General features: G+C 35.2%; 1 protein-coding gene across 2 annotated transcripts in view; it reads left to right on the plus strand.

Annotated features, from left to right (window-relative positions):
* LOC107556544 (tyrosine-protein kinase JAK1) overlaps positions 1 to 16219 on the plus strand; it is a 32894-nt gene extending 16675 nt beyond the window's left edge. For both annotated transcript variants that reach the window (XM_016239687.1, XM_016239686.1), the window contains exons 11-24: positions 3152 to 3261; positions 4036 to 4185; positions 4491 to 4578; positions 5524 to 5651; positions 7111 to 7246; positions 8303 to 8454; positions 8563 to 8713; positions 9548 to 9636; positions 9742 to 9934; positions 10034 to 10158; positions 11278 to 11450; positions 11624 to 11741; positions 13062 to 13172; positions 14760 to 16219. In XM_016239687.1, coding sequence (XP_016095173.1) covers positions 3152 to 3261; positions 4036 to 4185; positions 4491 to 4578; positions 5524 to 5651; positions 7111 to 7246; positions 8303 to 8454; positions 8563 to 8713; positions 9548 to 9636; positions 9742 to 9934; positions 10034 to 10158; positions 11278 to 11450; positions 11624 to 11741; positions 13062 to 13172; positions 14760 to 14861 — 1826 coding nt within the window. In that variant the 3' untranslated portion in view covers positions 14862 to 16219. The remainder of the gene's footprint in view (positions 1 to 3151; positions 3262 to 4035; positions 4186 to 4490; positions 4579 to 5523; positions 5652 to 7110; positions 7247 to 8302; positions 8455 to 8562; positions 8714 to 9547; positions 9637 to 9741; positions 9935 to 10033; positions 10159 to 11277; positions 11451 to 11623; positions 11742 to 13061; positions 13173 to 14759) is intronic.
* Positions 16220 to 16585: the final 366 nt, after the last annotated feature.

Raw genomic sequence — 16585 nt, forward strand, 5'->3', positions numbered from 1 at the left:
TCCAGTGTTCAATGTGAACTGGTGCCCGATGAATGGATCTCAGTGTTTTCTTGAAGGGGATTTGTTAAATTGTTGAGTTATGAGGATGTGAAAATTTTGGTGTGGTGTGTGAAATACGCTATTGAAATCTGCAGATGACATATTTACTAGCCTTTTATTTTCACCCATAATTGGTACCTCTTGCATCTGTTGAAATACCAGCCAATACCACCAACCACAATTTTGTGTTAACATAAATTTTCAACATGACAGTTCAGTTGAGTTTTCAGTAAATATACAGGTAAAAAATTTGGCAAATTAAATATAAAAAATACATCTCCGTAAATAAGTGCTGATAGTGTAAACCGACTAGAAAGAGTGATTAAAAAAACTTTGACAGTTCTCTGTCTAAGTAAACTAGATTATCATAAGCTTTAAAGACTTGGTATGATGCTGTAACAGGAAAAGACATGCCTTAATGAAGTTATCTTTTTGACAGTCTTTGACTTTTTGGAGCTTGAATATTCTTTAGAGTTTTCTTTTCTTGATTCACAAATAGAAATACAGTTCTGAAACGACACAAGACAATAGAATTCCCATTTTTGTCTGAACAATCTCTTATTGTATGCGTTTTAATTAGCATATATAGCTAGAATGGTACATTATATCATAGGAAATTAATTAAAGTAACTTTGTAAAATTGTTATTAAGTGATCCTTTTCTATCTTTCTTAAATACAGGATTTAGATCGGGAGTAATGATGAACTTAGCAAATGCATTGTAGAGGCAAAATTAGAATTTCCCATGATCATACATTTCCACGAATAAGTACACAAATATGTCAAGTCAAGTCACCTTTATTTATATAGCGCTTTTAACAATGCAGATTGTGTCAAAGCAGCTTTACAGTATCAACTAGGAAAATAGTGTGTCAATAATGCAAAAGGACAATAGTAAACACTCAATTTTCAGTTAAAGGCAGTTGGTTACTCGGGTGTTAATTTCCGTAACATAAATAAACAATTATTTATGACTCATCAGTTTTTAATGTATTCAGATATAAGTCAGAGATATTGGTAGGTTTGTGAGTGTTGCTTGCGTTCTGAGTGTATTTGTAAGCTCAAAAATCAAATGATGATTCCTGCGAGCTGATGTGTATAAATATTGTATAAACCCTCTCCGTCATGTCCATTTTATCGATAACGATAATTAGACGATATTTTGCTGAGAGTGAGTTATTGTACTGGTATCTTAAGGACTACCATGTACAGGTTTTTTGATATTATATGAGAAATATATTTTTACTTAAAATATAAATCGAAAACGAAAGAAAAACTGTACAACAAGTAGCCTAGTATGCAGAGTTTCGGTTCATTTTTGTAATCATTTTAAATGCATTTTTACAGACTGAATCATGCAGTGAAATAATGCACTCTAAACGCGCACTAGTTTAACCTTCATCACGTAATGTATGCATGCACTCTGTAGGTGTGTTTTGTTTGGATTTTGCGATATATTCGATAATGTCAAATTGCACATCGTTAAAACAACAGTTACGATATTATCACAGACGACATTGTGTATCGCACACCCTTAGTTCAAGCACAATAAAAGTTTTACTGTTTGGAATGAGTGGCATTTTGAATTGTGCAAACCAGACTGCTAAGAATTCCAACTGGAACATTTTCCAAACTGTATACTTAATGGAATTCATTTCTCTTCTTGAATATGCTTTTTTTTTTTTTTTGCGTCATCTTCTCACTAAACCCAAATGTTTCTAAGTCTCAGAAGCATGAACATCCCTACAAGAATCTTTAAGTGGTTCAAGCTGAAAGAGGAATTATCTTTTTTGTAGTGCTTTGTTAGTGTCACAATGCTCTATAGAGAAGTCAAATATCACCATGCCACATGCATGCAGTCATATCCTCATATGACCTCGGGCAGCTGTGCATCTGGCAGCTAATAGTTGTGCAGTCTCAACTTTCAGCCAACCGAGCCAGGATCAGATCCTTTATCCAGTTACCCATCGGTTGGATCCCCAGCCTGACCGAGTTAAGTGTTCCTAAGGGAGTGTGACAGATAAAGTCCAATAGTAGAGAGTGCGTCTCGGGGTACTGGTGCTGTAAGGTCAAGGTGCTCTATGGTCTAGGGTTTATCACAGTCCATCAAAGAATACTTCAGAATGACCATGGAACTCTTGTGAATTAAAAAGCCTTTATTATCAAATGGCTACATCCAAGAAATCTAAAAACTCCAAAAAAAACTGTGACAGATGTCTGTGTAATGCAGAGAAACCAGGGTCCAAATGTAACTTTTCGCCACTTCTTCCAATTTCAGGTCAATTCATGTAAATATTTGTCTTTAATTTGTGATTCAGCGAATCGGTTTAGTGATTTTGTTTGTCATTACTCAAAAATGTTCACAGAAAAAGTTCAGGTATTAAAATGTTTTTGGAAATATTATATATATGAAAAAATATTGGAGTTTATTGAGATTTTTTGGTATAGTGGTACATATGAATCCTGAGGTACTAAATATCCTCATTCTTTGAGTGCTCCATCAGTATTTGCAGTTATGCAACAGCTCTATACTAATGTGAACCCAAATATCAGGAATGTTTTGATTGTGAAAAACGCCCTGTTATCGCACATTAGAGACTGCATCAGGGCTTGTTTACATCTGCTTCTCTAAGAGTACATGCTGAGGCATCAGTGACAGGCAGGAAATATAGTAAATGTGGGTTTCCGTTGTTCACATCTCTTGATCTCTTTACCCTACTTGCACTCATAAAAACAGAGCTCTGTAGTTCTGTATCCAGATGATGTCAGCGAGTAGACAAAAGACGAGCTGATGCTGCAAAATGAACATCACAACACACACACACACACACATTTACATAAACACATATTACATTTAATATACATGCACATGTGGACTCACACATGCTTATTGTTTTGATGTTGCAAGTGAGATGTTTTGTTGAACCGCGCACTGTCACTGCACAGCTTCCTCTTCCCCATTCTCTGTTTAGGTGGGGGTTGTTATACCGTGTCTGCACGCCAACATGTGTATTAAGATGTATTGAAAATAAACATCCCTGGACAATCAAAACAGAGGCTCAACTTTTTATATGGTGCCCACAAATCACAAATGATTTTCTTCTGTCCTTCAGAAATTTCCAACCTATTAGTGATGACCAGAGACCGAGAGCCCGCCCCACAGAGACAACATCAAGTCAGCCAGCTGAGTTTCCACCGCATCCTTAAGGAGGAGATTGTACAGGTGATATTTTCATGGATTAGGTGTTCAGTATTTTGAACCAAACATACTGTCGACTTTTTGCATGGCATGCTTTTAAGAAATAAAATTAAATACAGAAATGGTAAAAAATCTACTGTCGTCACATTCGTAAAAGGGTGTTTCATAATTGGTGAGTGAAAATGTACTGGCCATGGAACTATTTATATTTTTTATTATACTTTTATTAAAGTATATAGACATATGACATGATGCAAGTTATTGTACCCTACAGTTTATAATAATCTGGAGTCTGTAAGATTTAAAGAAATTAATACTTTTCTCAAGAATTAATAAAATTGATGAAAAGTTAAGTTTCAACTTTTCAACATAATAAGAAATGGTTCTTGAGCACCAAATCCGCATATTACAATACTTTCTGAAGGATAATAGAACTGTTTGTACTGTATTTTTGCTCAAATAAATGCAGCCTTGGTGAGCATAAGATACTTTTTTCCAAAATCTTTCCAACCCCAAACATTTGAACAATAGTGTATGTAGTAACAGATGTTTTCTTTGTAGTCGCTATTTTCATTTGAATCACTCGCATCATTACATCAGCAAGGATCAGGTTCTTACAATCCAAAATGCAGTTTACTATGTAAACTATGAGCAAGATGTTTCACTATAGGTTACTGTGAGGGGTTTGTCTCTGAAATTGACTAAAAAGTGTATGCTATGAATAAAAGTTTGTTAAATGACTACCTGCTTACTCATGTGTTAACCTTGCCTTTACATGACATTGTGGTTTTTATTCAGGGTGAGCATTTGGGTAAGGGTACGAGGACCAACATCTATGCTGGTGTTCTAAAGCTGAAGAGTGAGGATGATGAGGACATGGGAGGATACTCACAGGAGATGAAAGTGGTCTTGAAAGTGTTGGGCTCTGGACATCGAGATATCTCTCTGGTAAGACACACATGTGGAATTACATGGCTTGCTCATTTTTAAATGAAGTTTAGCAAACAAGATTATTGATTTCAGCTGTTGTAACGTTACCATCTCCTGACAGTCTTCATCATTTATAAGTTGCTTTGGGTGAAAGCCCATGCTTAATGAATAAATGGAAACCTAATTATGGTCATTTTCAACTGTAATGAACCACGAGGGGATTTTAATGGAATTTTCCACATTATCTCTACTCCCAGTATTGTTTCATTAGTGTGGTTATTTTTTAAATTGTCAAAAGTATGTCTTTCTCGGTCTCCTCTCAGGCTTTCTTTGAGACAGCTAGCATGATGCGCCAGATCTCTCATAAACACATCGCCCTGCTATACGGAGTGTGTGTTCGCCATCAGGAGAGTAAGTACCCCAGTCTTACTTGCCTTTAGTGTGTAGCTAGTTTGGCCTTCAACCTGCCACATTTATTGCTTCATCTAGTGATATTGACAGTCTTTTAAAAAATACACGACATGACTTTAAAAATCTGAACAGATTTTAATGTCTGTTGTGTTGTAGTGTGTGTGTGAGAGGCATCATACATTTGCCGACTTAGAAATAGTAAAAAAAAAAACTGGACATCACTACCAGACTTTCACATGGTTTCGAACACACTGTAAATCTGGACAAAAGCGTTAAGTAATTGACATCTGTTTCCAGACAGAGGACACAAATCTTAAAGACACGGTCTTAGAACTAGAACTTTTGGTTTTCTTTTATTCTGTTCTGTTGTGGTTTTGTATGACAAGTATGAAAAATAGGTCAGTCTTTTTTCTGACTGCAATCCTAGGCACTGGTGCAAAAGTAATTTATTTATTTACAATGAGAACATAGACACTGTCCTTCTCCGCCTGAGCGTGTAGATCTGGCACACTGGCAGTGTTATATTTCCAAGAGAAAACACAGTTAAAACATTTCCTTGTTGCTAGAAAATCACAGAGAAGTCAAAAACTAAATCATTGCTTTGGTAGGAACGTAGTGTTAAATGAGAAAATATTAACATAGAACTGAGTCTAACTGTGGCATGTAAATGTTTCATAAATGCTATTTTTGTGAGGAGGAAGCTGCAAACAAACACAAAGCTCCATTCGATTGTTAAGCAAAGTCTGCAGGTTAGCACACTGAGCAACAAACCTAAATACTCTGAGGATAACTGCCTATGTGCACGCGATGGGTGTGTCTGCAAAGAAGAATTTGCATATGCGAGCAGGAACCGTGTTTGTGTGTCAGAGAGAAAGAGAATTTGATAACGGTGCTCATTTGCATAAAAAACCCATGTGCCTCTCTCTTCCCTCTCTCTGTCTGTAGATATCATGGTGGAGGAATTTGTTCAGTATGGTCCTCTGGATCTGTTCATGCGCAGACAGAGCATACCTCTCAGCACCACTTGGAAGTTCCAGGTTGCCAAACAGTTGGCTAGTGCCCTCAGCTATCTGGTAAAGAAACAAATACAAAAACAAATGCACAAAACCTTGCCTTATCAATCTTAATGCGAGACACTACAGGCAAAAACAAAAAATTTTAATGCACCTGTCAGTTTTGAGATTTTGGGCTTTTTGGCTTTATACAAAGTATTTTTCAGACTAGTGGAAAGAAAACATGCAAAATACACTTTGAAGTGTTTCTATTATAGCACTTTATCTATTTGTGTCTGTAGATTTCAATTACAATACATATCTTCAAAGGCTGTTTTCTCAAAATGAGATTTTTCTCCTGTACTGAGCCAAAAATCTCCACTTCAGTAACACTCAGATACCCCAAACTTTAGTTTTATTCCTATCTATATTCTGAAGGTTTTTACAGAGCAGTTTTTCATATATAATTTATACATTTGATACATTATTCCTAAAAAAATGCTAAAAAAAAAAAAAATGTTCTGGCTGTTGTCAGTATTTTCTGATTTATAGAGTTATAAAAAGAGATATCTAAAACCCCCTCTGTAAAAACCTTTAATATGTCAACAAAATGAAACAAGAATTTTGAACCTGGCTTCATCCAGTGTTTATGCAAATTAGTGCATATTTAATTAGATAACACCTCATTTGCATATTTAAGTATACCATTTCAGAAAACATGTAATACAAAAATGTTTGTAATTCTTAATGTATAAATATTAATAAAAAGATATAAACTCGCAATTATGAGAAAAAAAGTCTGAATTGTGAGTTTGTATCACGCAATTATGAGAAAAAAAATCAGAATTGTGAGTTTATAACTCGCAATTTCGAGTTTATATCTCACAATTTTGTGAAAAAAGTCAGAATTGTGAGATAAAAATTTGCAATAACCTTTTTTTATTCACTGGCAGAAATGGGCTTCCATAGATATTGACTGAAAATGAATAATTAATATTATAAATCTGTTCAAATTTTTATTGATAAACTGTCTAATAAACATGTTAAATTAGTTTTATATAGTTCAAGTGAACTCACAAAAGTATTTTGAAAGTAATTACTATCACATTTGATCAATTTAGATAAAAAAGTAATGACATTTGATCATTTTACAAAAATATTTCTATTTTAAACAAATGCTGTTCTTTTGAAAATTCTATTCATCAAAGAATCCTTAAAAAAAATGCCATGTTTTCTCGAGCACCAAATCAGCATTAAAGACGGGAGTAATTGCTGCTGAAAAATTCAGCGTTGCCATAACTGGACTAAATTACATTTACATTTAAAATAGATAACTAGAAGTGTTTTAAATTGTAATAATATTTCACAATATTACGTTCTTCTGTATTTTGTGTAATAGTTTGTGTATTAATATTTTCACATTTATTCATATTTGAACTTGTAAATGTATCAAATTTGATCTGTTAAGCAACATAGTGTAACATATCAATAAAAGTTATTGTAAAATGTGAATAATGTGACCGCTGTTTGTATCCTGTAGGAGGACAAGAAGCTGGTTCATGGATATGTGTGCAGTAAGAACATTCTGGTGGCTCGAGATGGTCTGGATGGAGAGGGAGGACCCTTCATCAAGCTGAGTGACCCTGGCATACCCATTACTGTCCTTAGCAGAGAAGGTGAGAGATTCATTATAACACACTATAAACATTCACACAGGTATTATTATAGTTTTACCTTAACAGCATGTTAACACATTATCAAGGAATTGATAAATGCCTTCATAACCTTTAAATAACACCTCTTATGCGAGCATTATAATATTAATGCATTGTATTTATATAAGCATTATGACCAGCTTATTAATATGTAATCAGCCTGCTTATAGCCATGACCACCTTTTCAGATTGTTAGCATATTATCAGCCTTCATATAGGCATCAAGTTCATCTTATTAATGCTGTATGTCAAATCTAGAAGATTAGATATTAATCAGAAAGATTTTATAGTTATTGTAATTTTTTTATAGTTTATTTTAACATGGCGTTTGATACAATAAATAAATAATTTATAAATATTAATACATCATTTTAAATAAATGATCTAATAATAATTTAAATATTTATATTACTGCCCACATGAGGTTGAGAGATTTTGTACCATATATGCATTTATAATAGTATTGTATATGGAAAGAGTTATATGGGTAAAATGTCAAATATTATTGAGTGTCTATCCAGGATAAGAGTCAGTGTGGTGGATCTAATACTTGAGCTCTATTGGACTGTGAAAATGGACTGCTCGGAAAAGATAACTGATAGGAATTTTGTTGGCTGAGATCCAGCTCAGATCCCTGAAGCACTTTTAGAAACCAGAAAAGCTCTTTGTTTGCTGTGTGCCAGGGACTGTTACAGGAAAGACTGGTTGTGTGTTTTTTTGGGGTGGTGGTGTGCATGCTCAAGAGAGGGGAATGAAAGGGGCACAGAGAGGCATTGAGTTGAGCAGAGAGATCACGTGTTAGATTAAATGCCTTTTTAAAAGACTTAATAGCTTGCAAAGATGACTGTTGAAACTACAGTGTGTGTTTGAATAAGGAAATGGTTGTGGAAAGCACCTAAAATGAGGATTTACCAAATAAAATCCAGCTTGGTGGTTTGAGTGTTTTAGTCACTTGATTGAAAAAAAATCTAGTCTAAAATGTTCTTGCCTGACATTATGCTTTGTGCGTGTCTACAGAGTGTGTGGACAGGATTCCTTGGATTGCTCCTGAGTGTGTACAGGACACGACTAATCTGAGCATAGCAGCGGATAAGTGGGGCTTTGGGACAACTCTGTGGGAGATCTGTTACAACGGAGAGATACCTCTCAAAGACAAAAAGCTCACAGAGGTAACCGCATACATTACACGTACACTGTTAGACACGTGTATGTGTAAGCATGATCTCTTCTGTGCTGATAAATTATGCCTTTTTCTTGTTTGTCATCTCTCTGAGCAGAAGGAGAGGTTTTACGCAGCGCAGTGTCAGCTGGCCACACCTGACTGTGAGGAGCTGGCCAAACTCATGACCCACTGTATGACCTACGACCCTCACCAGAGACTCTTCTTCAGGGCCATCGTCAGAGACATTGACATGGTGGAGAAACAGAGTAAGGAAAAGAAATCGGATCAAACAGATGAAAGAGATAAACACTAGATTAGTTATTAAAACTTTACCAAAATAATACATTTATTCTCCATACTGACCTCTTGTGGTTAGTACCAAGTGCTACATTCATCTTGCTAAAAGTACTAAAAACATGTTTTACCCCTAAAGTCCATTTTCAATGTTTAAGGTTTCTTTCACCTACACTATCGTTGAAAAAAGAGTGGGGTCAGTATGTTATTTTTAAAGAAATAATGCTTTTATTTAGTAAAGACACATTAAACTTAGCAAAATTGACAGTGAAGTCATAAACAGATTATAATGTTACAAAAAGACATTATAATGTTACAAAAAAAAATAATTTCAAGTTCTTTTGAACTTTCTATTCTTTAAAGAGTTCTGAAAAAATATAACACTGTAGACTGGAGTAATGGCTGCTGAAAATTCAACTTCATCACAGGACAAAATGACATTTGAAAATATGCAGTATTGAAATAGAAAACAGTTCTTTTAAATTATAATAATAGTTCACACTACTATTGTTATACCATATTTATGATTAAGTAAATGCAGCATCGCTGAGCATAAGAGATTTCTTTCAAAAATATTATAAACATCATTACAGACCCCAAACCTTTGAACGGCAATGTAGATCAGTTGTAGTTGGGCTTCTATGACTATTTCTACTCTACTTTAGAGTTTTGCAGTAGAGTTTTTGCTACTGTACCTTTAAGATATCTATATGTTGAAGACCTCTGTTAGGATTGACTGTTCTCTATGTACTGTTGTAGATTACTCCGTTTTCTATTTAATGTCCTCTTTAATATTTTCTCTCCAGATCCTTCCATTCAACCTGTTCCCATGCTAGAGGTGGACCCTACAGTGTTTGAGAAGAGGTTCCTCAAAAAGATTAGAGATCTTGGAGAGGTATCAATTCTGTGTGTGAATTGTGTCCTTAAACTCATCAAGAACAAACTGCTTATTTCGTTGACCATCTGCTGGTTGGACTGAAGTACATCCTTGTGTTTTCAGGGTCATTTTGGAAAGGTGGAGTTGTGCAGGTATGATCCGCGGGGAGATCGGACCGGAGAGCTGGTGGCCGTGAAATCTCTAAAGCCGGAGAACCGAGAAGAGCAGAGCAGTAACCTGTGGCGTGAGATTCACATCCTGAGAGAACTTTACCACGAGAACATTGTCAAATATAAGGGCATCTGCCATGAAGAAGGTAAACCAGAAATCTGAACATCATAAATAATATAACACTGTAATGGCTTTTGGTGCCAAATGCACGATTTGGTTGAGTAAATCTTGTTTTGGTTTTAAGGTGGGAGATCCATTAAGCTCATCATGGAGTTTTTGCCGGCAGGCAGTCTGAAGGAATACCTCCCCAGAAACAAAGCTCACATAGACCTTAAAACCCTGCTCAGCTATGCTGTACAGATCTGCCAGGTAACATGAGGTTTGAATGGTTTATGTGGTTTATGATGCTTCAATAATTATCCAAAATAGTGACTATTTTTGGTATTTACCCCTAAAACACACACGGACACACTGAAACAAAGATGTAATGAAAAAACCCCCAGAAATAATCACAAACAAACAAGAAGCAAAATAAAAAAGTGCTCTATTCATTCATGTGCTTTAATACAAGAAAATGGCACATCCGATGAAAAAAGACTGCACTTATATTAAAATAAAACTCATCAGATATAGTAAAACATTCACTTTAATGCAAAATACATGCCATCTGATAAAATTAATTAAATTTGCATTAATGCATTGACATAGTAAGTGATAGTGTGATATGGAAATACACTGTAGTATAATTAAAAATAATAGAGGTAGATTGTGTAATTTGCTGCGGTTTCAATTGCAATCAAATTATGAGTTATTGGGTTTGGTAAGAGTTTTTAAAGAATTCTCTTAGGCTGCATTTATTTGATCAAAAATACAGTAAAAAGGTATTATTGTGAAATCTTATTACAAATTAAAATTATTTTAATGTAGTATATTTTAATATGTAGTAAATTCCTGTGATGTCAAAGCTGAATTTTCAGCAGTTTTCAGTGTCACATGACCATTCTAATATGCAGATTTTATGCTCAAGAAACATTATTTTTTAATGTTGAAAACAGCTGCATAATATTTTTGTGCAAACCTTGATATATTTTATTTCCAGAATTCTAGGAAGTTCAGAAGAGCAGCATTTATTTAAAATAGATATATATATTTTTAACAATGTCCTTTAAAGTAAAGTTTAATGTAAATTTAATTTTATGTGTCCTAGCTAAATGAAAGTATTATTTTCTCATGAAAAAAATTAACCTCATATATAATATATTTTCTCATAATGCAAATGGACGATACTCGGTGATATATTCGTTCATAAATATTGTATCCATTTTGTCAACATGTCCTCATGGCCTAGTACTCAATAGACCAACAATAACAACAGCTGCTTACAGTGTGATCCTTTGTGATTCCTGAGCCCATATGTTCTGTTTGAAATACAGACCCGCGCTGTAACATTATGCTCACCCTTGCCGTTTTCTGACCTCTTAACTCCAGGGCATGGACTACCTGGGCTCTCGCAACTACATCCACAGAGACCTGGCAGCCCGGAATGTTCTGGTGGAGAATGAAAACACGGTCAAGATCGGAGACTTCGGCCTGACCAAAAGCATTAAGGATAATGAGGGTTATTACACTGTGAAAGATGATCTGGACAGTCCAGTGTTCTGGTAAGAATCACTCATTAGAGGCCTTGCAGTGACCAAATACATTAACCTAGATCTCCATTTAATCTAATATGAACCATATGCGTTGGTGATGTCATGTATCCATTATTGCGTGTAATTGTTAAATTCCCTTTGGGAAATCCACTTTGTAATGATTCTTTTCTTCATTTTCCCAGGTATGCTCCAGAGTGCCTGATCCACTGCAAATTCTACAGGGCGTCTGACGTCTGGTCTTTTGGAGTGACCATGTATGAGCTGCTCACATACTGTGATACCTCATGCAGCCCTATGTCGGTAAGTGGCCAGTCCGATGTTTTTAGCCCTGTCCCAAAAGCCTTAAGCCATTGCATACATATGAACACCCATTTGAAACCTGAACTGATAAATGGGACATCACATGATGGCCATCATAAGTCCCCTACACATTCTGTCAAAAAAAGCATTTGCACAGTAGTCTGGAATCCGGAATTAGTTTGTTTCTTAATTTAGTATCTTGATTTTCTTGATTGGGTACCAAACAAACAGTGATATTTTAATATCATCGAGATACTATCATAAAATATACTATTATAGTATTTTTATATTTTCTGCTTTCAGGTTAATTTTAGTTAAGGTTTTACAAATTTTGCTGTGGGTTTTTGTCATTTTTTTAGTTGTTGTTGTTTTTAAATGTGTCTGAGAAGTTATTAATTTTTATTTTAGTTTTAGTTATTTTCGAACATCAAGTTATAAATCAAAACAAGAAATGTATTTCAGTTCAAATGTATCTTTCAGAGATATTTCGGTTAAAATGTATTTTCATTTTAAGTAATGAAAATGTTTTTATGGTTTTAGTTTAGTAACTATAGTAACCCTGGTATAAAATAAAATGTTTTATTATAATAACAGCGGAGCTTCCTGTCAGTAGGCAAGGCAAGTTTATTTAGCACATTTCACAAAGTGCTATAAACAAAAATAAAAAATGGTAATGGTAAAAAAAAAAAAAACAATAAAAAGAAGTAAAAATTGAATAAAAATAACAAATACATTTAAATGAAAATAAGGTATTAAAGTAATAGGAAGATTAAAATAATACAACAAATATCAGTAATACCACAAAATATAACAGCTGCACTTAGAACAGACTAATGTAATTATTTTTATGCAAATGTTTTATGTAAATATTTCCTTATGTAAGTATTTTACTTTTGATTGCATTTCTAATTCAGTGTTATAAGCAGCAGGAGGGGAATACAGATTTGTTGCGAAGCACTTCTTAGAAAGCCCATGTTCATTTCTGTAGGCTGGAAGAAGCCCTTGTTTAGGTGCTGATGAGTCTGTGTCTCTGAGAACATGGCAGATGGTGCCAGTCTGTGCCCACAGTGGCAGATGTCTTAGCCAACGGCTGCACACCAATCCCCACTTTTTTCTGTGTGCCGCTTTTGGAGGAAACGCTGTTATTGAGGGATTTGTCCGATTTTCACATTGAACACAATGCAGATGCACAATGTAATGCTTCCTCACCCACTGAAAGCATTAGAGGTGGTTTACTAGAGGAGACATGGATGAATGTTTAATACCTCAGCGCTTAATTGTAAATCAGGCCAGTGACCCCACTTTTCTCCACCCCCACAGGTGTTCCTTAAGATGATTGGTCCAACACATGGCCAGATGACTGTTACACGATTGGTCAAAGTCCTGGAGGAGGGAAAGAGACTTCCAAAACCAGACGGCTGCTCAGACAGGGTAATACATAGCTTTACTAAAACTGGTGTGTATTTATATTACCGTTTGAGGTCGGTAAGAGATTTTTTTTTTTTTTTCTCTGGAAATTTTTTTTCTTTTTAGCAAGGATATATACAGAGTTCTGGCATGAAACTCTAGATGGCGCAGACCGATAGGTCTAACTCAATCTGACCTAATGACATCATTATCACATGGCACAGCTGATTGGTTCTCTCCTGTATCGATAGCCAATGAGCTCGCTGCTTAACATTCAAATATATGACTAGTGCTTGTCGTAGCAGTTGCAGCTTGCTTCAGAAACCCTCCACCTTCCCCAGCTCCACCTGTATAGATCTGCTACGAGGTGATTCATGTATGCAATATGGGGGTTATTTCATGTATGTTATATTTGCAGCAGCAATATTTCTTACATGCCCACAGCAGCATGTTGTGGATGTATTAGCAGTAGCAAGTCTCGGTACTTGCTCTGACGCAGCAGCATCAGCAGCGTAGCAGATCTATTCCGACCAAGACCAAATACATTAACATTGTCATGTACAATACCATGCCAATCCCTCCGAGAGTTGTCATGACAGAAATTACATTTATCAAAAGTAATAGTGAATACATTTAAAATGTTAAAAAAATTGTTTCAAATAAATGCCATTGTTTTCGACTTTCTATTTAAAAAAATCCTGAAAAAAAAATATCATGGTTTCCGCTAAAATATGAAGCAGCACAACTGTTTGAAACATTGATAATAAGACGTTTCTTAAGCAGCCAATCATATTACAATGATTTCTGAGGATCATGTGGCACTGAAGACTGTAGTTAAGACTGCTGAAAATTAAACTTAGTCATCACAGGAATAACATTTTTAAATATGTTAACATAGAAAACGGGTATTTTTAATTGCATTGTTTCACAGTTTTACGGTTTTTACTGTATTTTTAGATTTAAAAAAAAGACTTGCTGAGCTCAAATCTCAAAAACAAAGCAAAAAAATTACAAAATAAATACTGACCTTAAACGTTTGAACGGTAGTGTATGTTACATTATATACAATATATATTGGTGTAATAATATTTTACTTAAAGTAACCTCTGAGATCTTAAGTAATGATAGAGAATTCTAGTTGGCACCCACACATGCAAGACTGTTTTACAAACTGTCAAACTTTTCATTTTCGGCCGGTAACTGACAGTGTGCCGTACGTGGGAATAGGTCTTTTATCTTTGAGCAAACATAATTCTTACATTTCATTTATTTACATATGTGTACTTTTTTGTGAAGTATGCATCTTTTTATTTAAATGTAAATTGCTTACTTTAAAACTTATTCTTTAAATTAATATTTGTATTTTTTTTTATTTACGTAGTTGAATTAATAATGGTATACATATTTTCTGCTTTATTAACATTTAGCAATTTTACAAAACCCCTTGTTAGCCATGCCTTGGTTGTAAATCCTGCCATAGGATATTTCCTGCTTTATGAATTGCAGAATCACAGGTTTCTTTTATGATGGTTCAGGGTTAGATGATTAATCAGCAGGTGTGAGCTGTGCTCCAGGGCTTGTGTCTGATTGTAATCTTTCGTGTTTTGACAGTTGTACAGTCTGATGAGGAAATGCTGGGAGGCGACACCTGAAAAACGGATCGACTTCAAAGGCCTGATTGCCGACTTTCAGCAGATGATTGACGATCTGTAACTATGGAAATAAGATGGGATGCAGACTCCACCTCTTTTGCAAGAGGAAGTCCCAGACAGACAAAATCCCTCACATCCCAAGAAAAAAAAAAAAAAAGTATAACTGTGCAGTGTAGCACTCTTTCAATATACTCTCCTTCCCTCACGTTATGACCTCATAGATAAACTGCAGACCTTTTGAAATAGCCAAAAAGAAACCGCTAGAACCACTGAAGCAGACAGTAGACGCTGTCTGGTCTCTCTCTCTGAATATGCAAATATGTAACTGCCAGTCTCGAGTAGCTCATTTTTCTCTTCAAGTTCAAGTGCAGATTGGTGCAAAAAGGTGAATTTTGACTCGTGACACTCTCAGCTTCATACTGTGCCTCAGCAGCCACCATGATGCATGTATGAATAACCCATAATTTCCCAAGGTGCATTACAGCATGCGCTGTATAGATATACAGCCCATCGTGAGGCATATGCAAAGACAGAGACTTGAACCCCGTTGTTCTATGGAAGACGAGGAAGAAGCGTGTCGGAATGTAGATTTACATGTGTGGTCGACGGTTTGGAGTTTTGATTGAGTGGATTGTGCCACTTCTTTTGAGACTATTGACGTGCAAAGTATGCGAAGACTGTAAGTTTGTCTGACTTGGAGCGGACAGCTGTCCTCCTTGGAAAATGCCAAACGTGCTGGATTACCGGAGGACTTTGAAACAGCATGCGCCGGTCAAGATGCACTATGCTGCCACATTCTCATAACTGTACTTCCTCTCTGAGCTTCACATTTGCCACGGAAAACTGAAGAGGATGATTCTGAGAACATGGGTTTAATGAAATGCCTAAAATGGGCACTAGGGGGCAGCAAAGCTTATGAAATATATATATAAACAAAAAATTCAGATTTTATGTTGTGCAAATTATATTCCAGACTTGCTAACTTTCATAAACTGAATTAACTGTGTCAGGAAAATACCTTAGTATTTTATCTGTTCTTTTTTTTTTAAATCAAAATGGAATTAAAAAGTGATTAACAAAAACGCAACACGTTTCTATCGGAGATATGTTGTCATTGTCTACAAGATGGATACTGACCGTGAAGAAAAGGATCAGGGTTTGAACGTAGAAACTGTTTTAGCATCTTAAAAGCCTTAGCTGTTATTCATATAGCTAAAAGAAGACTAAATATTCAATGGCGCACTAATTCCCATCTGATTATGGTTAATCCTCACACATGGTTCCTGAAAAGGGAAAATGATTCATCTCCCAGGTGGAAGTGTCATGTGGTTTTGCACTGAAGGAATTGTGAAATGCACATAGCTGTGTTCATATCTACGCCTCCACGGTGGCCACAATGGAGTTGAGAATGGTCAGAGGGGGAAAAAAGCAATGAGAGACGTAATTTTCCTGTCCTTTAATGTGGAATGCAAAACAATTTAATCTACTCAAAATTAAACCCAAACCTATTTTCCTCAAAAAGAATGACAGCAAAATTGTATCCAACAGGGTAAAATGTACATAAATTCACATAAAATAAATACAATATTTTTTTGCTGTTAAATACTCAAAAGCATTGAAAACATCTACTGAAAAAAGGGGAAAAGTTGTTTTTCTTGTATTGCAGGAGTATACGCATGCTTAAATTCCACTGTTTCTAAAAATAGCTTATTCACAGTAAAGCAATATCAATAGAGTTTGGATTATAAAATATTGCAAAATCTTAATTCAAGGTGAAAAAAAAGA

The sequence above is a fragment of the Sinocyclocheilus grahami genome, unplaced genomic scaffold (genome assembly GCF_001515645.1).
Source record: "Sinocyclocheilus grahami isolate Dianchi unplaced genomic scaffold, SAMN03320097.WGS_v1.1 scaffold572.1, whole genome shotgun sequence".
NCBI lineage: Eukaryota > Metazoa > Chordata > Actinopteri > Cypriniformes > Cyprinidae > Sinocyclocheilus > Sinocyclocheilus grahami.